Source organism: Artemia franciscana, chromosome 4 (genome assembly GCF_032884065.1).
Source record: "Artemia franciscana chromosome 4, ASM3288406v1, whole genome shotgun sequence".
In the NCBI taxonomy this organism is placed as follows: Eukaryota; Metazoa; Arthropoda; class Branchiopoda; order Anostraca; family Artemiidae; genus Artemia; species Artemia franciscana.
Window position 1 is genome coordinate 35,735,521 of NC_088866.1, and position 27,006 is coordinate 35,762,526.

Here is a 27,006-nt window from a genome sequence, read left to right on the forward strand (position 1 = left end):
TGTTCCTTTTAACAAAAATTATTCTGGAATATTGACAGGAATTAATATTTACAGGAAAATAATAACAGGAATATTCTGTTCCTTTCAGTTGAAAAACTTTGTCATATTTATTTTTTCATTGTTTTTTTTTTTAATAATGCTAGAAAATCCTGCGCTCCCTTCATGGAAATTTTCTTCCCCCATGACAAATTCATCCATGAAAAGTTCCCCCGACATATCCCCCTCTTCTCAACCCCTGCCCCCAACCAAATGAAAACGCCCCAGAAAACGTCTGTACACTTCCCAATACCCATTACTATATGTAAGCACTGGTCAGTGTTAGTAACTTGTAGCCCCTCCCACGGGGACTGTGGGGGAGTAGGTCATCCCAAAAGGCATAGTTGTAAGGATTTTCAACTACGCTGAATAAAATGGCTATCTCAGAATTTTGATCCGGTGACTTTGGGAAAATAATTAGCGTGCGACGGGGGCCTAGGTGCCCTCCAATTTTTTTGGTCAATTAAAAAGGGCACTAGAACTTTTCATTTCCGTTAGAATGAACCCTCTCGCAATATTCTAGGACCACTGGGTCGATACGATCACCCCTGAAAAACAAAAACAAAAAAAAACAAATAAACACGCATCCGTGATCTGCCTTCTGACAAAAAAAAACACAAAATTCCACATTTTTAAACAGTTCGTGGTAACGAGCTGTAGTAAGGAGCGACCAGACCCAATAGTAACCAAAACTCTAAAAAAATGGAATTTTGATACCAATAGTTAAATCAAAAGAATGGCATTTTAATGCTGATTTTAAATATATAAGTTTCATCAAGTTTAGTCTTACCCATCAAAAGTTACGAGCCTGAAAAAATTTGCCTCATATTAGAAAATAGGGGGGAAACACCCCCTAAAAGTCATACGATCTTAACAAAAATCACACATCAGATTCAGCGTATCAGAGAACCTTGTTGTGGAAGTTTCAAGCCCCAATCTATAAAAACGTGGAATGTCGCATTTTTGGCCAGAAGACAAATCACGGATGCGTGTTTATTTGTTTTTTTCCCAGGGGTGATCGTATCGACTCAGTGGTCCCATAATGTCGCAAAAGGGCTCATTCTAACGGAAATGATAATTTCTAATACCCTGTTTAAGTGACCAAAAAATTGGAGGGCACCTAGGCCCCCTCTCACGGTCATTTTCCCCCAAATTCACCGGATCCAAATTCTGAGATAGCCATTTTATTCACCACAGTCGAAAAAAGTAATAACTATGTCTTTGGGGACGACTTATTCCCCCGCAGTCCCCGTGGGAGGGGCTGCAAGTTACAATCTTTGACCTGTGTGTACATATAGTAATGGATACTAAGAAGTGTACAGACGTTTTCAGGGGAATTTTTTTGGTTTGGGGGGGAATATTTGAGGGGGAGGGTTACCGGGGAGGATTTTTCCATGGACGAACTTCTCATGGGGGAAGAGACTTTCAATGGAGGGGGCGCAGGATTTTCTAGCATTGTTTAAAAAAAAACAATGAAAAAATAAACATGAAAAGTTTTTTTCTACTGAAAGTAAGAAGCAGCATTAAAACTTAAAACGAACAGAAATTATTACGCATCTGAGGGGTCTACCTCCTCGTAATACCTCGCTCTTTACGCTAAAGCATTTTTAGTAATTTCAACTATTTATTCTACGGCCTTTGTGATTCAGGGGTCATTCTTAAGGAATTGGGACAAAATTTAAGCTTTAATATCAAGAGCGAGGTATCGACGATGGGTGAGCCCCCTCATATACGCAATAAAAACATACGAATATTGAAGTTCGCTACGTAATTTAATTCGTAAGTTACATATATTTTTTACTTATGAAAACGTTCGTAAAAAGTTAAAAGTTATAGTTGCCTTTTTAAGTAATCAAAAAATAGGAGGGCAACTAGGTCTCCTCCCTCGCTCCCTTTTTCTCAAAATCTTCCGATTAAAACTGTGAAAAAGCCATTTAGCCCCAAAAAATTAATATGCAAATTTCGTTTTAATTATTTATGTGTGGAGAGCCAAGATCAAACCATGCATTAATTCCAAGACGTCCAGAAATTAAACAAAAAAAACGAGTTTTTTTAAATGAAAGTAACGAGCGACATTAAAACTTAAAACGAACAGAAATTACTCCGTATATGAAAGGGGCTTTTCCTCCTCAACGCCCCGCTCTTTACGCTAAAGTTTGACTCTTTCTCTTAACTCTACATTTTAAAACAGTAAAAAACCTTAGCGTAAGTTGTGTGCACAACTTTACTGAAGGCTCCTGACTATTTCTCATTTCTAGGTTTCTTCATTGCATTGAAATAATTTATGAAAATTTCACACTCTATTAACAAGCAGCTGATTATACCAGCTTGTCATTTTGGTCTCTGGGGGGTATTATCGGCGTCTGAAAAGATTCTTTCTGGCAACCGACTTGTAAAAATTTCAGGTAGCTGAAAATATTCTAGGGGACTGTTAGAAAACAGGAAAATAAATCGAAAAAGGGTTCCAATCATCTTACAGGTTATTGTCTTCTGCTCATGATAGTACCGATTTTGTTCTAAAAGCAATATCCTTTATCGAGTACACTTGTGAAAAAGACCTAGACATTTTCTAAGATTTCTAAGCAATTAGAGGAAATAGAGCAAAATCCTTTCAAACATTTTGTAGCATATTCAAGAAGATATGGCCTGATATTAAAAGCGGCATCTTCCGAAAATGAATACTTGAGTACTTTTTAAATAAAAATTTTCAATTTAACATGGGATTTTCGAGTTCCATCAGTTCACTTAATCACGGCTTTAAGCAAGAAGGTACTTTGGCGACTTCTTGGCTATTTTGATGTTTCACGGTAAAGTTATTCAGAAGTTTTTATCTGAAAGTGACTTTCAATTTCAAGATGGATGCTTCTAATCTGAATCGTAAATGCCTGATTTGCAGCAATAAGAAATCTAGCTGTATCAATCTATCCATCATGAAATTTTAAATAAGAATAAGTTCTGTTTCGTACACAAAAAAAAGACCGAGACGGCTTATGCGCAACGCAGCAGAATCCTTAGTATCATTCAATGGAACCGGAAGCGGAACATACTGAAAACTCTACATTTGATAAACTGATGCACTTTTTTCGGGGAAGAACACAGCATTTTTATAGAATTCTATTGAAACAATTCTCAGTCAAACAGTAAGCCGCCCTTGTTAAGTAGCTGGAGCACTGAGTTGGAAATTCTTTGCCCGGGGGATACGGGTTCAATTCCTGGCGTGGCCGGTTATTTGGTTTGGGATGGGGGTCAGTGACATGACTCTGTAAGTTCAGCCACAGTCTACCCATCTCTAAACGGGTATATGGAGAAATCTGGGGAAGGTAAGCAGGAAGAGTGTGCGAAAGCAGAAGATTGCTAGCGGCCACCCCCCCCCCCATGTACTTCCTGGGTGAAGGGCCACAAAACGGAGATCAGCACAGTCGGTTTAGACCTTAAGGCCGTCAGTAGTGCCGTAGTCCGTCATACTTACTTACTACTTATTTACAGTCAACATTCAAAAGAAAGAAGGTTCTTAAGCACGATGATCATGTCTGTTATCAAATTATACATGATCCATTTAATTGCTAACTTAAAGGAAATTTAGAATTAAACTTAGCAGCATTGTAATTTATCCAAGTTTGTGTGTACAAATATTTTCGGCACTTGTGCTGTTTTCAATAAAATTAGCAATAAAGCGATTTTCGCTGAAATGTAGGATACCAAACAAATAATGAAATTAATAGCCGTCAGTTTTGCAAGACTTCTTGAAAACTAGGAGATGCAATAGCAGTAAAAAAACAACATCTTTCCAAAATAAGAACACAAATTTCCCTAAGATATGGCCTCTCTCAGGTCACGCACCTACCCTGATTAAAAAAGGGGTTTGTGGCTTATCATATAGATAAATAGTTTAGAGAAAGAAAGAGAAATGTACAAAATATTCTCAACCAAAATAATGTACAGACGCAGAAGATCCAACAGAGACCGCAAAAAGGTAACAGAGACAAATTGACCAGAAACAGCAAATTATATGAAAATTGTAAGAAAATGTGGAAAACAAAATACAAAAAGGGCATTTTGGTAGAATCGGTCAAGCACAAAGACACCACACGGTGAAACCAAATTCTCTACGGAGGGCATGACTAAGCTTCATGTGTGCATCTTATCTGGCACTTCCAGTGGGACAGGATTTTGCAACAAGGGGGGGGGGGGGCTTGAGCTACAAAAGAGAATTTTAAACCAGCTAATCAGATATGTGTCTATTCATTACACATGTCCCGGGAGAGCGAGGGGGGGGGGGGTCAGGTAGTAAATACCCAAAAGAAATTTCATGGTTGCGTTCATGATCCGCTCTATTATTTTCTTAGAGATGAAAAGGAAAGAGAGCCTCTTGCATATTTTAAAACCCTCCCCCCTCTTACATCCGTGGTCAGGTATTCATTTTGTTAAATTTAAAGTTTTATTGTTAGGGTGCTTTCGGAATATTCTTCTCCTTTCCGAAATTTTTTTTACCAAATATCAACGCGAGGAAGAATATTATGAAGCAATATTTAACTGTTCAAAACAATCAGTCAAGAAAACAATTATTTAAGTCTACTAAAAATTGAGACTTGCAACAAATCCTTGAGTAGTAAATAAAAACCCTAGTCATAAATTTTACAGCATAAACGATGGATTACATATATTCTAGGATAATACATAATAAAACAAGAAGAGGAATAAGGCAAATTTGTAACTTAAAAGTGAAATGAAAATATATGTTCATTGCTGATTGAAGACTTGATTGACGAATAAAAACGATATATTTAACAGATGTAAATACATACTAGGATAGCGTGATAGTGAGAAGAGGAGGGAGTCCCTCTAATTTGATCCAACACCCCTTCCTTGACGACACTTCGAAAGACACCTGCTAAGATAATGAAAATCTAGATACCACACCTTGGATTATTAACTGTTTAAAGAGCGATTGACATCCTCCTTTGGAAGATCACTAGACCTCTTTAAGGGATTACGCACAGGCTAGTCATCGAAAATCAAAATACATTGTAGGCAAAATTTTGATACACCACCATAAATGGCCCCAGGAGCATCGATTCAGAAAACCTACTAAGCCACTCGACGTTTAAATAAAAATTACCTGGAATATATTTTTAATATGAGGCCAAGCATCTGGATTTCCACCGGGCATCAGTGATGGTCCATATCGGGCCCCTTCTTCACCACCGGAAACCCCAGATCCAACAAAAAGAATGCCTTTTTCTTTTAAGTCTTTACAACGCCTGTTCGAGTCTTGATACTCTGAGTTTCCACCATCTATGATGATATCACCAGGTTCTAACAAAGGTACTAATTGATCAATGAAGTTATCAACTGCTTCTCCTGCTTTCACCAACATCATGACTCGCCGAGGTTTTTTCAATTTGGCCACCATTTCTTTTAAGCTATGAGCACCTACAACTTTTGTATTTTTGGCTTCATTTTGCAAAAAATCATCAACTTTGGAAGTGGTTCTATTGTATGCACAGACTACAAAATCATGATCATTCATATTTAATATAAGATTCTGACCCATTACGGCTAGGCCGATGAGAGCAATGTCAGCACTGTAAAGAAAAAAGTAGTATTTAGTTAGCATTTACCTATTCTCTACACAACAACGCAAAATCATTTCAGCTGGGACTACACACTGAGATGAATTAAGTACAGTCTTAAGTTTTTATGTTTCCCGGGTAATCTTTAGTGTGTTATTTTTCTGCTCCTGTTACACATTTGATATATCAACGAAAAACAACATTTTTTATGTCATTTTATAGCTAAGATCGAGTTCTTTCCGTCTGCCGAATTACATTTATAAAAATTGGCACGCATATTTTTTTTAAATTAAAAATGCGTTGAAAATTGATTGAAAATAGTTGAAAAGAGACAGTTTTTCTATTCTTTTTAAGTAAGTTTAGATCCTTCCCCAAGAAAAAATGTCAATAATATTATAATTCTGGCTTGATGAACGCACAAATTTGAGACTAATGAATCCAATGATATAAGTATTTGTACTTTTGGTGCAATTAACAGCTGCAGGCTTGCCACAAAATTGCTTGTTTTAGAAGGAACATATGCGGTAAGTGCCGCAAAATTGCTACTGGTCATTCAATGCATACCACATTAAAACTTTCTGGTCTCCCAAACTCCCAAAGAGATTCAATTTTTAACTCTTTTTTACAGTCTTATCCTATTCTAATCTGATGCATCCGGTTTTTCTTTAAACAGAGAAAGACCATTCTCCTAAGCTTCATCAAGCCAAACACTCCCAACAGAAATAATCCTTAGAAAGTTATATCTCAACTCCTTCAAATGGAAGTTTTCAATCACTGCATACTATAATGAAAATAAAAGTGCTCGGCCATGAAACTCAAAAGGGCCTAAGCTACAAAAGGCAAACTTAAATTAAAGCAGAAAAACTGAAAAGAGCCCTTTCCTTTTTTTTCAGTCATTAAGGGCCAGTCATTGTAGATCCGACAAAACATTTCTGATATCAAGTGCTCCATTTTCGCGACTAATCTGTGAATGGGAAAAGAGGAAGAGGATACGACACATTTTCATGGTTGCAGCGGTAGCTCAACCTAGTAAAGGACGAATCAGAAGAAATGGAATTTCTAAATGTTTTTATAACCAAAAGGAACATGAAAAAACGGATTGAACGAACAATAGAACTTGCACAGTTTAGGGGGACGGGCTATGAATAATAATAATAAAAATTAAAAAACAGCACGACACAGCAAAAACAGCGTCACAGTTATGTGCTGGCGCCATGAATCTTGTAAAAACAACAAACTTAGCAATATGCCCAGTTCTAGGGGAGGGGATTATCAAATGGAGTCACAAAAGTCACCATCCAAATGACTGGTGCGTTCTATACTTTCTTGTGATTCTTAACGACCAGGGCCATTCAAAAATGGGGAGAGGTGACCGCGGCAAGCTGCTCCAGGCACCATGGCTGGGGGGCACTCCGAATGGGCGTTTTTATTTATGTTTGAGTCAGGAGGTGGGGCACCATAATTAATTTTGTCCCGGGCGCCAACAATCCTTGGAATGATCCTGGTAACAACTCCAGCTAACCTGTTAAGACAACCAAGACAAGCCGTCTGAAACCAGCAGAGCTGCACACGCTCCTACCCCATCCCAATCTAGTAAAAGCTTCCTTCCTTATCCCCTCAAATGTCCTCGAATCCAACTGAAATGGCGAAAATGGTCTGGAAATTGGTTCAAAGCTCGATTATTATTAAAAATTTGGCTAGAGATAAAACCCCATGACGACACGTCTTAGTTACAAGATTTCGCATGAAATAAGTTTAACATATTAAGGTTTTCCCCTCTTCGTCATAATCCCTGCATTTTTAAAGCCTATTAGGACCATGAACATGAAATTTACATATTCCTTCTTGAAGAGAGGAAAAATAAATTACCCTACTCAATAAGCCTTTTCTTAATTTTTCTTGATAAACTAACGACGAAGTCAGATAAAAAGTGAGAAAGTACCTAACAAGAAAATAAAAATGGCACTTTTATATTTTACAGCTGAATTTCACTTTCTCTTTTTTTTATTATTCTAAGTCTGTGGTAACAATTATTGGTTTCATTTTTAAATTTCATGGCAGATTATGTGCTACTGCGAATTTTTAATATCAACATTCTGTTTGTCAATATGAATTTGCTAAAAACACTAACTTCTGCAAACAAACGTTGACAACAATTGCTAGTAGCTTTTAGGAAAGCAAAAACACATTTACAAAAGGTTCCTTCGCCATTAGCTTTATAACATAGAAAAAATCACCACTTTTGTTTCATACTAATCTCTTGAGCCACCGTTTTCCGACCTTTTTAGCATTGCAATCCAAAAAGCAGATGAAAAACTGAGTTAGTCAGCATAAATCCCCGCCCCAAATAAACAACTTAAGCCCTATTGTTGGCTTTTTAAATAGTCCAATTATCTCACAAGTTCCTGATTGGTACATGGTTATTTTTTTTTCAGTCTATTTCTGTATATTTGTAGGCTACAATCATTTGCCTGGAATTTACAAATGAATAATTAAGAGGCAATTCTCTACACATGCATGATGGGATACCTCGTCTTTGTGATTATGAATCCCCCTAGGGACCGCAACCCAAAGTTGAGGGACAACATATAGAATCAATCATAAACAACATCACTTACACCGGCTCATAGTCATGGCATGCTAACATATGTTTGCAAGCTGTAGCCCCCATCCGAAAATGTCATAGATCTGCACAAACAGTTAAAATCAACTGAGATCATAAAGCAGTACACAGGAAAAACCTTGTCTCAAAAACCGCAAAAATACACGCATGGCAGAGCTTTTCTTTATATTTTAACACTAGATTTTAACAATGGAACTAATACCGGAAGTATTTTACGCTACCGCCAGAGTTGTCTAAAAGTTAAATATTGTAGTTGAAGTTATTGTAAACATGAGCAAGTAAAGAAAGTGATAAGCAAAAGCCAAGAGGTCATATGGCACTTGTGACGAGGTTGGAAGACCCAAGAGGCTTTAGGCCCCCAGATCGTAGAATCGGGGAAAACGACTGTTATCAAGTCAATTTGTGCAGGTCACTGACACGCCTACCAATTTTCATCATCATACCATGTCCAGAAACATCTAACTCATCAAAGCACTGGACCCCCCAACTCCTCCAAAGAGAGCGGATCTGGCCCGGTTATGTCAATAACGTATCTAGAACTTGTGCTTATTTTTCCCATCAAGTTTCATCCCGATGTGTCTACTCTAAACGTTTTCCAATATTTCCATTTCCCCCCTCCACCCCCCAATGTCCACGGATTCGATCCGAATTGAAAATGGTACATCTGAGACATTACATCTTTCTATATATCAAGTTTCATCAAGATCCGATCACCCATTCGAGAGACCTCATTTTTAACGAAATCCTCTCCCTCCAGCCCCCCCCCTCAGATGATCGAGTCAGTGAAACGACTCTTATCAAGGCCCCTGGCACGCCTACCAATTTTCATCGTCCTAGCACGTCTAGAAGCACTAATCATATCCGGTTATGCCAATCACATGTCTAGGACTTGTGCTTATTCTTCCCACTAAGTTTCATCCCGATCTCTCCACTCTAAGCGTTTTCCAAGATTTCCAGTTTCCCCCTCCAACCCCCCCCCCCCCCCAAGGTCACCGGATCAGATCAGGATTTAAAATAAGAGCTCTAAGATACAAGTTACTTATAAACATCAAATTTCATTAAGATCCGATAACCCGTTCGTAAGTTAAAAATACCTCATTTTTTCTAATTTTTCCTAATTAACCGTCCTTCCACTCACCCCCCCCCCTCAGATGGTAGAATCGGGGAAGTGACTATTTCTAATTTAATCTGGTCCGGTCCCTGATACACCTGCCAACTTTCAGCGATCGCTACATCGATCCCGTATCAAGTTTTGGATCTTCTTCATGTAAAAATCGGGGTAGTCCTGGATTCGAAAATTCGAAAAAAATAAGAGCTCTGAGATACAAGTTTCTTCTAAACATCAAATTTCATTAAGGTCCCGATAACGCGTTCGTAAGTTAAGAATACCTCATTTTTTCTAACTTTTCCGAATTAACCGTCCTTCCCCCCCCCCCCCAGATGGTCGAATCGGGGAAGTGACTATTTCTTTTTAATCTGGTCCTGACCTGATACACCTGCCAACTTTCAGCGATCGCTATATCGATCCCGTATCTAGTTTTGGATCTTCTTAATGTAAAAATCGGGGAGGTCCAGGATTCGAGCCTGAGACCTCTCGCACCCTAAGCGAGAATCAAACCATTCGTGGTAACGAACGGTCTGATTCATTACCACGAACTGGTAACGAACTGGAACGGCTCAATAGTAACCGAAACTCTAAACAAGAGCTAAGAGCTCATATGGCACTTGTGACGAGGCAAGAAGAGCTAAGAGCCAAGAGCTCATATGGTATGAGCTCTAACAAAAATTTAAGTATCAATAAATTGATTTAAAAGGAAAATAAGAGGCTTAATGTCGGTCAGGATTTAAAATAAGAGCTCTGAGTCACGACATCCTTCTAAATATCAAAATTCATTAAGATCCGATCACCCACTCGTAAGTTATAAATACCTCATTTTTTTCTAATTTTTCCTCTCCCTTTCGCCCCTCAGATGGTCGAATCTGGAAAAACGACTTTATCAAGTCAATTTGTGCAGCTCCCTGACACGCCTACCAATTTTCATCGTCCTAGCACGTCCAGAAGCACCAAACTCGCCAAATCACTGAACCCCTCCCCCAACTCCCCCAAAAAGAGCGAATCCAGTACAGTTACGTCAATCACGTATCAAAGGACATTTGCTTATTCTATTCGCCAAGCTTCATCCCGATTCCTCCACTCCAAATGTTTTCCAAGATTTCCCCCTCCAACTTCCCCCAATGTCAAAAGATCTGGTCGGGATTTGAAATAAGAGCTCTGAGACATGAATTCCTTCTATATATCAAATTTCATTAAGATCCGATCACCTATTCATAAGATAAAAATACCCCAATTTTCACGTTTTCCAAGAATTCCGGTTTCCCCCTCCAACTCCCCCCAATGTCACAGGATCTGGTCGGCATTTAAAATTAGAGCTTTAAAGCACAAGATCCTTCTAAATATCAAATTTCATTAAGATCTGGTCACCCTTTCGTAAGTTACAAATACCTCAATTTTCAAAATTCCCCCCCCCCAACTCCACCAAAGAGAGCAGGTCCGGTCCGGTTATGTCAGTCACGTATCTTAGACAGGTTTCTATTCTTCCCATCCAGTTCCATCCAGATATCGCTGCTTTAAGTATTTTCTAAGATTTCCAGCCCCCCCCCCCCGATTACGCTTGACCGGTTGAGATTTAAAATAAGAAATCTGAGTTACGATGTCCTTTAAATATGAAGTTTCATGGAAATCCAATCACTCCTTCGTAAGTTAAAAATACGTCATTTTTTTAATTTTTCAGAATTAACCCCCCCCCCCCAATAGAGCGGATCCGTTCCAATTATGTAAATCACATATCTAAGACTTCTGCTTATTTTTCCCACCAAGTTTCATCCCGATCCCTCCAATCTTAGCGTTTTCCATGATTTTAGGTTCTCTGTTACTCGACTGGCTTGCTCAATTTTGAATCTTATCCACACATTTATCCCTCGCACAAAGTCTTAGAGTTTAATTAAATAAAAAAAACAAGTTTTTTTAACTGAAAGTAAGGAGTGACATTAAAACTTAAAACGAACAGAAATTACTCCGTATATGAAATGGGTTGTCCCCTTCGCAATCCCTCGCTCTTTACTCTAAAGCTTTTGATTGTTTTAAAAAGTAGAATTGTGGCAAAGAGTCAAACTTTAGCGTAAAGAGCGAGAGATTGCGAAGGGGACAACCCATTTCATATATGGAGCAGTTTCGGTTCGTTTTAAGTTTTAATGTTGCTCCTTACTTTCAGTTAAAAAAAAACTTGTTTTTTTTATTTACTTCCTGAACGTTTTTAAATCCATGAATGTTAAATTTTGGCTCTCCGCAGAGGAATAATTAACACGAAATTTGCATTTTTTTTTTTTTTTTTGGCTAAATGGCTTTCTCATAATTTGGATCAAATGATTTTGAGAAAAAAGAGCGGGGGAGGAAGCCTAGTTGCCCTCCGATTTTTTGGTTAATTCAAAAGGCAACTTGAACTTTTAATTTTTTACGAATCTTTTTATTAGTAAAAGATATACGTAACTTATAAATTAGCTTACGTAAAGAACTTTTGTATTCTCATGTTTTTATTACATATATGAGGGGGTTCGCCTCCTCGTCGATACCTCGCTCTATACACTAAAGCTTAGATTTTGTCCCAATTCCTTAAGAATGACCTCTGAATCACAAAGGCCGTAGAATAAATAGTTGAAATTACTAAAAAATACTTTAGCGTAAAAAGTGAGGTATAACGAGGAGGTAAACCCCTCATATGCGTAATAATTTTTGTTCGTTTTAAGTTTTAATGCTGCTCCTTACTTTCAATAGAAAAACTTTTCATATTTATTTTTTCATTGTTTTTCAAATAATGCTAGAAAATCCTGCACCCCCTTCATTGAAATTCTCTCCCCCCATGAGAAGTTTCTCCATGGAAATATCCTCCCACGTAACCCCCCCCCTCAAATCTCCCACCTAAATAAAAAAATTCCCCTGAAAACGTCTGTACCTACACTTCCCAGTAACCATTACTATATGTAAACACAGGTCAAAGTTTGTAACTTTTAGCCCCTCCCACGGGGACTACGGGGGAGTAAGTCGTCCCTAAAGACATATTTATTGGGTTTTTCGACTATGGTGAATAAAATGGCTATCTCAGAATTTTGATCCGGTGACTTTCGGGGAAAAATGAGCGTGGGAGGGGGCCCAGGAGCCCTCCAATTTTTTGGTCACTTAAAAAAGCCACTAGAACTTTTAATTTCCGTTAGAATGAGCCCTCTCGCAACATTCTAGGACCACTCAGTCGATACGATCACCCCTGGAAAAAAAACAAAAAAACAAATAAACACGCATCCGTGATCTGTCTTCTGGCAAAAAATGCGAAATTCCACATTTTTGTAGATAGGAGCTTGAAACTTCTACAGTAAGGTTCTCCGATACGCTGAATCTGACGGTGTGATTTTCGTTAAGACTGTACGACTTTTAGGTAGTGTTTCCCCCTATTTTCTAAAATGAGGCAAATATTCTCAGGCTCATAACTTTTGATGGGTATAACTGATCTTGATGAAACTTATATACTCAAAATCAGCATTAAAATTCGATTCTTTTGATGTAACTATCGGTATCAAAATTCTATTTTTTAGAGTTTCGGTTACTATTGAGCCGGGTCGCTCCTTACTACAGTTCGTTATCACGAACTGTTTGATTATATCTGATAGCAAGGAAAACCCATAGTTTCATTGTTACGGGAAAAAAAAATCATGAAAATAATTCTTATTCTGTAGTGTTTTCTTTTATTTATTTATTATACCATCAATAGACAACAAATGAAGGGAATTACAATACTAATCCAGGTTTTAAAAAATAACCTAACACAGCCAAAAGTTGGTCTACCCAAACCCAAACCCTCTAAGAGGCCAAAAACAAAACCACAAAATTACCCTTCCCCTCCAAGGTTATGAAAACTACATTTTTTATATTTTCATTTAAAAAAATTGAAAAACTTCCCTACTCCACCCCCTACATTATTTAAAAACTGGAACTCAAGGAGAGGAAAAACAGCTCAAATCAATATAATTTTCTATTGGTTAATTTGCTTCCTGTTTTGTCTGCGAATAAAAACAATTTTATAGGCCAGTGTTTCTCAAATTGTGGCTATGCTACATATTGTAACCTCTATTATGGCACCATCTGCTGCAGGTGATGTATCTTCAAATTTCCTGACAAGCGTTCCAAGCGTTAATTCAATTTGAAAAATCCTATCTTTGTGAGGCTGGACCTCAAAATAGAAAAAGAAGCACATGTGGTCATTTCAAAACTTGTCCCTATGATTGATTAAAAAAAAAAAAGTTTTTTTTTTTTAACTGCAAGTAAGGAGAGACATTAAAACGAACAGAAATTATTCCGTACATGAAAGGGGTTGTCTCCTCCTCAATGCCACGCTCTTTACGCTAAAGTTTGACTCTTTGTCACAACTCTACTTTTTAAAACAATAAAAAAAAGACTTTAGTGTAAAGAGCGGGGCGTTGAGGAGGGGACAATATACAGAATAATTTCTGTTCGTTTTAAATTTTAATGTCGCTCCTTGCTTGCAGTTTAAAAAAACTGTTTTTTTTATTTAATTTCTGAACGTTTTTTTTTAATTAATGCATGTTTTGATTTTGGCTCACCGCACATGATTAATTAAAACGAAATTTGCATATAATTTTTTTTTTGCTAAATGGCTTTCTCATAGTTTCGGTAGACCGATGTTGATAAAAAAAAAGGAGTAGGAGAGGAGGCCTAGTTGCCCTCCAATTTTCCGATTCTTCAAAATCCAACTAGATTTTTTTACGAACGTTTTTGTTAGTAATAAACATACATACCTTACGAATTAACTTATGTAACGAAATTCTATATTTATGTATTTTTAATACGTATACGAGGGGGTTCGCCCCCTTGTCAATACCTCGCTCTTTACACTAAAGCTTGAATTTTGTCCCAAATCTTTAAGAATGAACCCTGAGTCACAAAGGCCGTAAAATAAATAGTTAAAATTACTAAAAAATACTTCAGCGTAAAGAGCAAGGTATTGTGGAGGAAAGAAACCCCCTTATATACGTATTTTATGTTCGTTTTAAGTTTTAATGCTGCTCATTACTTCCAGTTGAATTTTTTTATTGTTTTTTAAACAATGCTAGACAATCCTGCACCCCCTTCATGGAAATTCTCTTCCCTCGTGATAAATTACTCCATGGAAAGAATCTCCCGAGTAATCCCGACCCACCCCCACCCCGAAACGAAAAAGCCCCCTGAAAACGTATGTACACTTCTTATTAACCATTACTATATGTAAACAATGGTCAAAGTTTGTAACTTGCAGCCCCGCCCCTGGGGACTGTGGGGGATTAAGTCGGTCCCAAGGACACAGTTATTAGGTTTTCATCTAAGCTGAACAGAATGGCTATCTCAAAATTTTGATCTTGTGACTTTGGGAAAAACATGTACGTGGGAAGGGGCCTAGGTGCCCTCCAATTATTTCGGTCACTTAAAAACGGCACTAGGACTTTTAATTTCCGTCAGAATGAGCCCTCTCGCAACATTTTAGGACCACTGGGTCGATACGATCACCCCTGGAAAAAAAAAGAAATAAACACACATCCATGATCTGTCTTCAGGCAAAAAATACAAGATTCCACATTTTTGTAGATAGGAGCTTGAAACTTCTACAATAGGACTCTCTGATACGCTTAATCTGATGGTATGATTTTCGTTAAGATTCTAGGACCCTTAGAGGGTGTTTCCCCTTGTTTTCTAAAATAAGGCAAATTTGCCCAGGCTCGTAAGTTTTGATGGATAAGACTAAACTTGACGAAACTTGTATATTTAAAATCAGCATTAAAATGCAATTCTTCTGATTTAAATATTGGTATCAAAATTTCTTTTTTTTAGAGTTTTCAGAACAAATTTTTGATGCTATTTTTGGACTTGCGCCATGACATACACATGGCCTACTAGGTGTAGTTGGATTAGTTGAAGGTCAATTTTTTATTTTTCTGCTTGTAATTCTTGTCTGCTTTTAAAGAAGTCAGATTCTAAACCTTTATGTATATTACAGAAGAACAGTGTAAGACATGGCAGAACTTTGCAGCACATATGACACTCTGAGGATGAACAATAGGCTTCTTTAAGTGGGTAAAGACTCAAGCTACATTTGCTTAAATGAAAAAAATAGGGCCTAGTCTAGAGATATATCTTGGAAGATATAAGTGGGGGAGGGGCATACTGGATACAACTCTGAGCCCCCAACAATTAGAAACTTTCTATTAAGTTTTTTTTTTGGGAGGGGGAAGAGTTCAGTTCAGATAAGAAGTCTTCAACAAATTAACAAATTTAGCAATACTGACCACTGGCAAAAATAAAAGAACATAATGGTCATATTATACATGCAACAAATCCAAAATTGGCTCCATTTTATACACACAAAAAAAAAACATAATAGGGTGGCTTACATAGATTCATAGAAAAGAAAACCAGAAAAAAAAGAAACATAAAGCATTTGACAAAGTTGCACATCTAAGGCTGAAAAGAAAGCTTCAAGCTTCCACTTGGACATCATTGAATGGATTGTAGACTTCCTGGGAGAACGAACCCAAAGAGTTGCTGTTACTAATGATAAAGGAGTATGTGTGCTATCATCACCTATACCTGTTCTTAGCAGAGTTCCCCGAGGAACCATGCTTGGGCCATCACTTTTCAACATGTATATCAATGATACTCCTGAAATACTCCGAAACCTTCTCACACTCGGGGTCATTCTAGGAAGTTCATAAAGTTCAATGCTCAGAGGAGGGAATGCCATCACTTCCTAACCAACTGGGTTGCAGACCTGTGAAACTCCCTGAGCAATCATATTGTATCCAGTAAGACCATAAAGAATTCAGAGTCTCACTTGACAAGGAGTGGAACAATAAGGAATGGAGGCTGAAATGGGACACCTTGGAGTCCCAGACCAGAGCATAAACCCTAGTCAATCAAACCAACTTAATATTCAAAACAATTCCAAATCAACCCACATGGGAATTTTTGAAGAAATGTTGAGCAATTCTACAAGATGGAAAACCCTTCAATTGCTCGAAATTACAATTTGGATTACAAATTCTCTTTCCCTATTCAATACTCTTTCCAAATATATTTTACACAATTTGCAAATTATATTAAATTGATTAATAATATATAAATTATTTTCTAACTTCCCCCACCTCTGATAACATCACTTATGGCATGGCTATATACGAAAGTTCAGCAATTTTTTTTTAATAAAGCCATAATTTTGTGTGCCTATTTCTTTTTTGTAGCAGTTGGCTATATAGCCTAGGCCTATATTGCCTCATAGTTCCTAAACCTAACCTATGAAGGTATTAGCTTATTCTGTGTTGTAGAGACTTTTTCTTTAACTAGCAAAAGTTTTTGAAACAATAATCCCCATGATCTCACCAGAACTTTAAGTCACAGCAACACCAGAAATTTCTTCCCATTTCAGAAACAGAAATTTAAAGTGTTTCAAATAATATATATCAGGATTTAGAAAAGGAATGAGACTCAAAACATTTTCCTTCTGCCCAATATGAACCTCAGATCAATTTCAAAGGTTTCACTTTAATAACATGAAGAATTTCTAAGACCATCAAAGATAAATGTCATTTGGATAGAAATAGGTGGAAATACTTAATCATGGAGAGCCGCAAATCTGCACCTCTATCCTTTATCTATTAAATCCCCAAGTCTCCAGCAGAGGAGCTTATTTATATAGTTACCATGAATAATTTTATAGGCCTAGTTACCTTTCAAAGCAAAGCAGGGATATCCTCAACCCATAATAAAATTTGTACTAGCCTACTGTATATTAGGCTAGCTATGCTTCATCTTTCAAAAGTAAAAGAAAACTCTGAAAAAAGTAAAAAAATCCCACTCTTTTTCAGAGTAACAGCAACTCTTTGGGTTCATTCTCCTAGGAAGTTTACAATCCATTCAATGATGTCCAAGTGGGTACAATCCATTTGATGATGTCCACTTTGGGTACAAGAATATCAATGCAACTTACTCTCTTTACGGTCAGCTCCTTTCTCCAGTATTGGAAGAACGTGACCTAGGAGTAATTGTTGACAATGATCTTAAATTTAGCACTCATGCAAAGAAGGCAGCAGCATCAGCTAGCTCATCACTAGGGCTCATAAAAAGAACAATTTCCTCCAGTTCTCCTAAAATTCTGAGCCTTTTGTATAAAGGACTTGTTCGGCCGAGGCTTGAGACAGGCATGGTCCTTGCATCCCCCTTTTTCAAAAAAGATGCTAAAATTCTTGAAGATGTCCAGAGAAGAGCTACTAAGATGGTGAGTGGACTGTATGAGCTCCCTTACCCTACAAGGCTATGCAAGCTGAAACTCCCAACTCTGGTTTATAGAAGAAGATGGGGTGATGCCATTCTGGTTCATAAACTTATTAATACAAAGGCAGTTCCTGGTCTTCTTCCTCTGGCGTCTCAGGATTCTCGTACAAGGGGACATAACTTGAAGTTATCCGTGCATTTCTCCTCAAAGCGGCAACGCGCCCATTTTCTTACCAATCGTGTTGCCAACCTCTGCAACAAATTACTGCCAGATACCGTTGCTGCCCAAACCACAGACAGCTTTAAGAACCATCTTGACAACGAATGGTCAAAAAAAGAATGGAAGTATAATTGGGAAGCACTCGAATCGGAGTCAGCAACATCAAACCACTAGTCAAGTGTATGTATTCAACTATGTGTCATGTGTTATCAACTCTGGAGTTTCTACAAGGAAAAATCCTTATATTGCTCCTAGCTGCAATTTAAGGTAATTTTAAGGTAAGTGGAAGCTTGAAGCTTTCTTTTCAGCCTTAGATGTGCAACTTTGTCAAATGCTTTATGTTTCTTTTTTTTCTGGTTTTCTTTTCTATGAATCTATGTAAGCCACCCTATTATGTTTTTTTGTGTGTGTATAAAATGAAGCCAATTTTGGATTTGTTGCATGCATAATATGACCATTATGTTCTTTTATTTTTGCCAGTGGTCAGTATTGCTAAATTTGTTAATTTGTTGAAGATTTCTTATCTGAACTGAACTCTTCCCCCCCCCCCAAAAAAAAAAACACTTCATAGAAAGTTTCTAATTGTTGGGGGCTCAGAGTTGTATCCAGTAGCCTATGCCCCTCCCTTTAATTACAAGATATGGCTCTAGACAATGCCCTATTTTTTTCAGGTGGGTGTTATTTGGTATTGTGAACCAGCTATTGACCAGAACTAAATAACTCTAAATTTAAGAAAATGTAGCTTGAGTCGTTACCCACTTAATGAAGCCTATTGTTCATCCTCAGAGTGTCATATGTGCTGCAAAGTTCTGCCATGTCTTATACTGTTCTTTTGTAATATACGTAAAGGTTCATAATCTGACTTCTTTAAAAGCAGACAAGAATCACAAGCAGAAAAAAAAATTGACCTTAAACTAATCCAACTACACCTAGTAGGCCATGTGTATGTCATGGCGCAAGTCCAAAAATAGCACCAAAAATTTGTTGTGAAACTGCAATGTTGGCTCGAGGTGTTGAGGAGGGGACAAGCCATTTCGTATACGGAGTAATTTCTGTTCGTTTTATGTTTTAATGTCGCTCCTTACTTACAGTTAAAAAAAACTATTTTTTTTATTTAATCTATATATAGTGCCGTTAATTGCTCTCTAATTGTAAGACATCATATACTAGAAAATATGACGTGACAAGGATACCTTGCGTCATAACACTTAACAGTGATATTTTAACGACATATGACGTCACCGAGGCCATATATAAGTGAGCTTTTGACACGCTATTTTCAGTGTCAAAAGATAAAGCAATGAGTGAATATCACATAAAGTATAACAAAAGTGACTATCGTAATCGTATGTCTTTTAAGGCAGTTGACTCCACTGCTCTTGAACCAGATGAGCCAAATTCCAACAAGAATGCAGATGAAAAAAGAAATCCTGGTGAAGTCACCCAATTACGTGATGAAGCTGCCGTAAAAACTTCAAAAGCTCTATCATCAAGAAAAAGGCCTGTTGAAAAAATGATTAGCCTAGGTAGAAGGGCTGTGAATAAAAATAAAAGAAAAAGTCCTAACTTTGGCTTTGAAAAGTTGAGAGCATCAGAATCTGTTAAGGCCGAACGCATTAGCAGTAGATTTTATGAAGAATCCAACACAGGCATTTCAGAAATTGAATCACCAACAAAGAAAAGAAAAAATTGTGACAGGGCCTTCGAAACTTCGACCGTTTCAGTCCCTTTGAAAGCTAAAATCATTTCTACCCAATTACAAAATGAATTTGGCAAATGCGCTTCAAAAATGGAACTGTCAAGAAAACGACATTTTGGGGAGAGAAAAAGTAATTTAGAAGAAACAAGTGACAAAAGTCCTTCACAGACTGTGAATTCAGAACAAAGCAAAATTAGTTCATTGGCTTTTGAAGATTCCAATTCGTCAGTACATGTCAAGTCAAAATGTATTTCTACCAGACTAGATGGCAAGCATTACTTGGCTGCTTGCCAAAACATCATGGGCATTTTCCCAAATGTCATTGTTAAAGAAAACCTCAGTGAAGAGGAAGTGAACCAATGTAAACATGTAATATATAACTTTATGGGTATGGAGAATCGTGGGGACCCTCTACCAGTTAGTAACATTATATCTGCAAGGTCTAAAAAAAGGGAAGAACATTATAAGAACTTATTTACAGAGTTAGAACAATATTTAAGAGCTCACTGTCGTAGTAAACAACATCATCGTGTTTTGGATTGTTTGCTTGAATGCCGGAGCCTTGCTGGTGAAAAAATTGACGAAAAGGGAGTCATTAGAGCCAATACTGATTCGCCGGTTTCACCACCAATGACAAAAAAGGCCTTTACAGTGACGCAGGGTGATAAGCCGATATCTCTCTATGATTATTGGTTGAACGTAATTGAAAAGAAGTCCAATAGAAGAGTTGAGTTTGTTGGGAGGATCAAAGCTGGAGGAGGGATTGCTAAGCTTTATCAAAACCTGGAATCTGAAAGAAATTTAGTATCTCAGCTTTAATTCCGCTGTCTGTCTTTAAATTTGTGCTTTTTTGCAGATGTATTTTCAATAAAAACAATCATACGTTTCTCGATTTTACAGATATATCTAGAGCCAGAACTTTTGTTATCTTATTTAGCTCTATTTCCTGATTCAAATATTATAACCAAGGGTTTGTTACATATGTAAAAATAGAGGAGGGGGAGGGATAAGTTTAGTGACACCCTTCAATCAAGTAAAATATTCGTGAAATATATGGAAAAAAAACATGTTAAAACTATGTCGCTGGGGGAGGGGTGACCTAAGGGCGCCTTTGCGTACCTATCTTTGTTGAGATATTCTAATTTTGGTCCACGTATTATTTTCTTTGCTTTAACTTTGCTTTTTAATCATATATAAAAACATGCCAGATGTCCTAGTTATGTACAGAAATAATCGGACACGAATTAAATTTTTCTTAGTGGAAGGGGGTGGTGTACAATGTATAAGGGGAGGATGGGAGTTTGTCAGTCATGGAAAACTATTGGTAATTACGGGGAAATTGCTTTAAAATCCTATATTTTTGGAGTTTGGCTAATAAAATAAAATGCAATTTTTGACAAAACTATCTATTTAAGCTCCCATTCTCATTGGCAAATTTTAAAACAAGAACGCCGAAGTTCAGATATTTGCTCTTAAAGGTATACACTTTCCAACCTATGGACCCCTCTCTTAGAAAACCCTTTGATCCCCACGCTTCTGAAAGATCCTTTCATCCACCTTCGCTGCTCGGAGAATCCTTGGACTTCCCTCCCCTGCAGTTACGGCTCTACGTACCTGTGGTTTGCAAGGCTGTGTAGATCAAGAAAAACAAATTGTTGACTAATAAACAAGGAGAAAGTCTTCGCACCACCCCAACACCTAGTTAGTGGGGGTGCTTCGTGCCCCCCCAAGCCCCCCGCGTATGTAAGTCGTTACACGCCATATTAGTTACGCGCCATTGTAGTTGTGTCCCTGTGTACCACCTATGAATATAGATAGATTTATATATGTGTTTTGAACTACGTAAAACTTGCGAATATACAACATTCTTGGCTTTCCCATTGTCCGTGCATATACAAAGCCTTGTGTACTTATAATGACGTCATATGCAAACGCTCTTTTTAAAAACAAACAAACATGCATACACACAACTCGTTTTTATATAGATAGATAGATACAATACAAATTAACTGCGTAAAACTTGCGAATATATAACATTTTTTGCTGTCCAATTGTCGCTGCATATAAATAGATTGTCAGGTTTACTGACCCTTGACCATGCAATGTACAATTGTCTATGGGAAAAACAATCAGTATTAAGATCTATACCACATTTTTCTAATGATTGACCTTGAGCTTTGTTGATGGTGATTGCAAATGCTAATCGAATTGAGAATTGCAATCTTTTAAATTGAAAAGGCAGATCCGTTGGAATCATGGGAATGCGAGGAATAAGAACAGCCTCACCCTCAAAAGGTCCTGTCAAGATTGTGGCCTCTATTACGTTTTCCATTGTTTTTTTTTTACGGCGAGTCGCGTGCCATTGCAAAGCTTTGGTGGGTTGATATTTCTTAACAGTATTATTGGTACACCTATTTTTAGTTGTAGCACGTGTGGTGGAAACCCAGAAAGATCCATGGAATTTAAAAATTCAGATGGATAATTAACCGCCTCATTTGGTTCCAAAACTGTGTTGACTGACTTGTAAAGGACTGCATGGTCTCGAATCTTGGTTAAAACAATATTGTTGATTTTGTGGACGTCTATATTTTTGGGTCCAAGAATTGCTCTTTCACTTAGCCATTTATTATTTTTTTAATTGTTAAGAATATTCAGAAATACTTTTTCAATCAATTCATTTTTGGACCTCACTAAATTACAGAATTCAGCAGGTAGTTGTATACGTCCTGAAATTGAGTCTGGGAAATTTCTGTTTCCAATTGCCAGCACTTGATCTGAAAATGTTTGACCAGAGTCATTGTTTTGCAATCGGACACGCATCTTTGTAGTTAATTTTAATGTTTTTACGTGTGCCCATAAATTAGAATTTTTCAGGCAAGCATTCATTTAGTCTGCAGGGGTTGATCTAGGTATTATAGGTAATGTTTGCCTGAAATCTCCCGCAATACCATAATCAGTTTTATCACAAACGTTTTACCAGTACCTCCTGGTGCATCCAAAAAGAAAATTTCTCCAACGTTGTTATTGACACAATGCATTATCATATCATAAATGTCTTTTTGTTCTGATGTTAACTTGGAAATGTTATTTTGTACATACGAAAATAGATCACTTGTACTGTAACTTTGTTCACAATCCAATTCTACACATGTCAAAACAGCAGTGGTACAATTAGGTGAAGGTATTCCCAAATCCTGAAGAGGTTTGTTTGCCATACATACACACAAATCTTCTATAATAACTAAAGTGTATTTATAAATTTCTGATGTAAAATCAAAAGTCATATCCGACGTCTCTAACCGTTTTTGATGGAGTATATCTTCGGACATTTTCGATTTATATTTTCACCATAACTCTGTAGGAGCTGAAGGATAGCAAGTTGTTAGAATGATTCCAAACAATGCACAAATTTGACTTGGAGTTGACGTTTCGCACGTGTCATTGATGCAGTTATCCCAGTGTTGGTCATTCTCCAATAAATTCAGAGCTTGGCATGCACTACGGTAAGTGTCATGTATAGTACCGTTTACAGTTCTCAAATACTCAAAGGACGTTGGACCAGGTACATTCACCAAAAGCAGGCGTAGGAAGAAGCATTCATGTTGATTGGTGTGAACGGTGTAGTCTTCCTATCGTGGTATCTTTGAAGATGGTAGGTTGGTCGTTGACTGACTTACCCTGTTTTTGACATTCAAATACTTTATTTTTAGTATTCCACATGTAATACGAAGGCACTTCAGTATACAGCAGTTTTTTTTGCAAAAGAATCATTTTTGCATAGCGAATAGAAAGCAGTTAACTTTGTATCCAGTGGATTCAGGGCTCTTTGTTGCACGTTGGTTTCCGTGAAATAAACACGTTGACCATTCTGTAAATGTACCGCTAAGTGAACAACAGCTGGACTACATTCATGCATTGGAAATGAAAGAATTCACCAAACAGCTTCATTACTGCTTATTGATATTGTACGATTTTGTCAATATCTTTGATTTTGGACAGCAAGCCAAAAACTGCCATGTCACTGCCTTTGTTGACGTATTTACATATGTATCTGATTGCCTTTATGGAGTTACAGTATTCAACGTTTATGTGTGCATTGAATGTTTTTGATAATAATGGGGAATATGGAACAACCCACTATTTATCTACTTTGATGGTGGTACTGTTACGCTTCTTTATTATTGCTGTTTTACCGCCATCTTAAGTAGATCTTCTTCTATATTGTGGGTAACCATGATTGCCAGTAATTGTGTTGGGTACTAAAAGTCGAGGATATTGCTTTGTGCACCTTCCTTTGGCCATGCATGGTGAATTTTTGTTCAGTGCACTGCAAGGTCCAGGTATCATATTTTTACAACAATATCATATAATCCCTTATCAACATTTTCATCAGGTATTTCAGCGGAAACCACATCATCAATTTTGTTAGAATTAATTTTATAATACAGCCAGATTATTATATGTGCGTGTAGCAATCCTCGTTTTTGCCATTCCACTGAGTACATCCAGCATCGTACTGACCCAGGTTGCTCTTGTGATTCCTCGGCATGCTTTCTTTTGGTGATTTCTCTTTGAGACGCAAGCCTAATTTCACGCTGTTGTTGTGATTCGTCGGCACGCTTTCTTTTCTTACTTTCTCAATCAGCCGCAAGCCTGTTTTCTTGCTGTTCTTGTGATTCCTCAGCAAGCCTTCGTTTTTCACTTTCTCTTTTAGCAGCAAGTCTGGTTTCGCGTTGCTCTGGTAGTTCCTTGGCACGCTTTCTGCTCTTACTTTCTCTATCAGCCGCAAGCCTGTTTTCTTGCTGTTCTTGCAATTCCTCGGCACGCTTTCCTTTTTTCCTTTCTCTATCAGCAGCAAGCTTTTGGCACTCTTTTAGACTCTTTGAGCAGCTTCCTCGGCGGTTGCCATTGTAGGTTCTTCAGTCACGTCATTGTCATAACAAACATGACGACAACTAACTTCATGACGACATCTGCGCCACCCAACACCTTTTAATAATAAGAGGCCTCCTAAACACTTCAATTTGCTTTAATAAAATAGTTGAAAAAGCTAAAAACTAAACATCATCAAGTTAAAACTGCAAAAACCTGTTTCTACAAAGAACATGTATCACACCCATTTGTCCAAGATAGGGCACTGTCTAAACACCCTTAGAAGGCTTACTCTAGGCTATAAAAAAATGCAAACCAACAAAATAAATGTTAGGCTTGGCCTACTTTCAAATATTAAAGCTTAGGGGACTTCATTTCCAATGCAAATGTATATTAAATTTGGGTTCAGAATCCAATTCTGATTATAGAGGCAAATTTATTTCTTAGCTGCCTAAGCAGTCTATTAATATAAACCTTACCCTAAAAGCTACCATTGGAGTAGGCCTACAGCCCAGCTCAGGTTTATATTAACAGACTAGGCCTACTTATGTAGCTAAAAAATAAATTACCTCCAAAGTCAAAATTGCACCTTGAACCCAAGTTTAATAGGCATTTGCATCAGAAATGAACTTTACCCTTACCCCTGTATAGGCTATGCCAATTCAGGGTGTAAATCTACACATTAAGGGGGTGGGATAAAGTTTAACCCTGTACAGTCAGAATTGCACCCTTAATCCAAATTCATTTGAGTAAAAAATTATCTTTATCCCCCCTGCCTAATGTGCAAATATATACTATGGATTGGAAATAGGCTATCTCAAACTGATATATTTAGGGTGGGGGAAATATTTGGTTCCAACAAAAATGAATATTAAATTTGGATTCAGAATGTAATTTTGACTATAGAGGTAAGTGTATTTCTTACCTACCTGAATAATCCATTAATATGAACATTACCTGGCTTTTATTGTGCTTGGAAATATGGTAAAATTCTAGTTAATTGACTTCTTGCTATCTCAGAAAAGGTTTAGGTTAGGAAAATGAAACTTTCAGGGATGAATCTACAAACTAAAGTATGTCTCAGAAAGGTATTTTGATGCAACTACCTCCACTCCTTCTCCCTCTAGAGGGCCCTGACCTTTGATGACCTTTAAAAATATGTATGTTATAAAAGTGAAACCTTGCAAAATAGATCTTCTGCTTAATTGAAGTTAGACAAATTGTTTTCAGCTTCATAACTTTGCTCAATTCCATTTTATAAGGTTTTAAAGATGTGCAAAGTACATTTCCAAAATTTTGAAAAAAACACATTGATATGGCTCAAAATTCTACTTAAATAACAGGAATTGCATTTTCAGAACTAAAGGCAGAGAAAAAACAACTAGTATCTGAAAATTAAGGTAAAATGTTGTTTTGTCAAATTTTCAATAGGTATACACCTGTCCTGTAGGCAAATTTCAGGGCCCTCTAGAGGGAGAAGAGGTGGAGGTGGGTACTTTAAAATACCTTCCCAGGACATACTTTAGACTGTAGACCCATCCCTGAAAGTTTCATTTTCCTAACCTAAACCCTTTCCAAGATCACAAGAAGTCAATTAACTAGAATTTTACCCTGTCACCTAGGCAAATTTCAGGGCCCTCTAGAGGGAGAAGTGGAGGTGGGTACTTTAAAATACCTTGCCAGGACATACTTTAGCCTATAGACCCATCCCTGAAAGTTTCATTTTCCTAACCTAAACCCTTTCTGAGATAGCAAGAAGTCAATTAACTAGAATTTTACTGGAAATATTTTTGAAAGGCAAATGGCCTAATCTTGTAGGCCTGTAGCTCAGGTTACCCAAAACTATTCTCTTTTATAATAGCTAGCCTAAAAAGTTAATCAAATCTTTATATAACCTAACAAAATTTGTTTGACTTAACAAAGTCCTTAACAAAGAAACCTAAGCAGGATAAAACTGAAAGAAACCTCATGGGTCATAGGCTATATCCATTCCTACATATTTTATTTAACAAAATCATCTACTTTATAGGAAAGTGCAAATACAATTATCTAGAAGTTTAAGTTAGCATCTTATATACCTTTCAGTCATTGTAGCAGGTTTCACTCTTGTATGGCACAAAAATCCCACAAAATTTTTGGTAGTGACTAGTCAAAAGTTGCAATCATTTCTTCTGCTAGAACGTTTTGCGAGTGGCAGAATAGCGATCCACTGCGCTGCCTATATCCTACCTTTTTAACCGAAATTACGCTGTAATAGATTTTTTGTCGTAAAAATGGGTTAGTTGAGATCCTGACAAAAATACAACATGCCTATTGCTCGAAAACCATTGAATATTTCTGAATTTCAACTATTTACTAGCCTGGAACAGACTCCAGGCGAAGAGTTGGAATGTATGCTAGAGAAAATATTCAGGACAGTATCATCAATCTTGCTGTTTTCAATGTGCCTTGAATTGAATCTGTTTGACCTGATATTATGTTTCCGGGTAAAATAATCGTACTTGGTCGTTTTAGTACCTTGTACACTTTGCTTGAAGAGCGAAAATCAGCTCTCACAATAATGAAACAGTTCGTGGTAACGAACTGTAGTATAGAGTGACCCGGCTCAATAGTAAA

At 37.2% G+C, this 27,006-nt stretch overlaps 1 protein-coding gene across 2 annotated transcripts in view; it reads right to left on the minus strand.

Annotated features, from left to right (window-relative positions):
* LOC136026357 (6-phosphogluconate dehydrogenase, decarboxylating-like) overlaps window positions 1-26,609 on the minus strand; it is a 64,700-nt gene extending 38,091 nt beyond the window's left edge. Inside the window, exons 1-2 of one of the 2 annotated variants that reach the window (XM_065702887.1) lie at window positions 26,469-26,609; window positions 5,156-5,621 (exon numbers count right to left, since the gene is read on the minus strand). In XM_065702887.1, the coding sequence (XP_065558959.1) occupies window positions 5,156-5,621; window positions 26,469-26,479 (477 nt within the window). In that variant the 5' untranslated portion in view covers window positions 26,480-26,609. Of the gene's footprint in view, window positions 1-5,155; window positions 5,622-8,227; window positions 8,360-26,468 lie in introns of those variants that run through there. The other variant, XM_065702886.1, reaches the window with a different exon arrangement.
* Window positions 26,610-27,006: the final 397 nt, after the last annotated feature.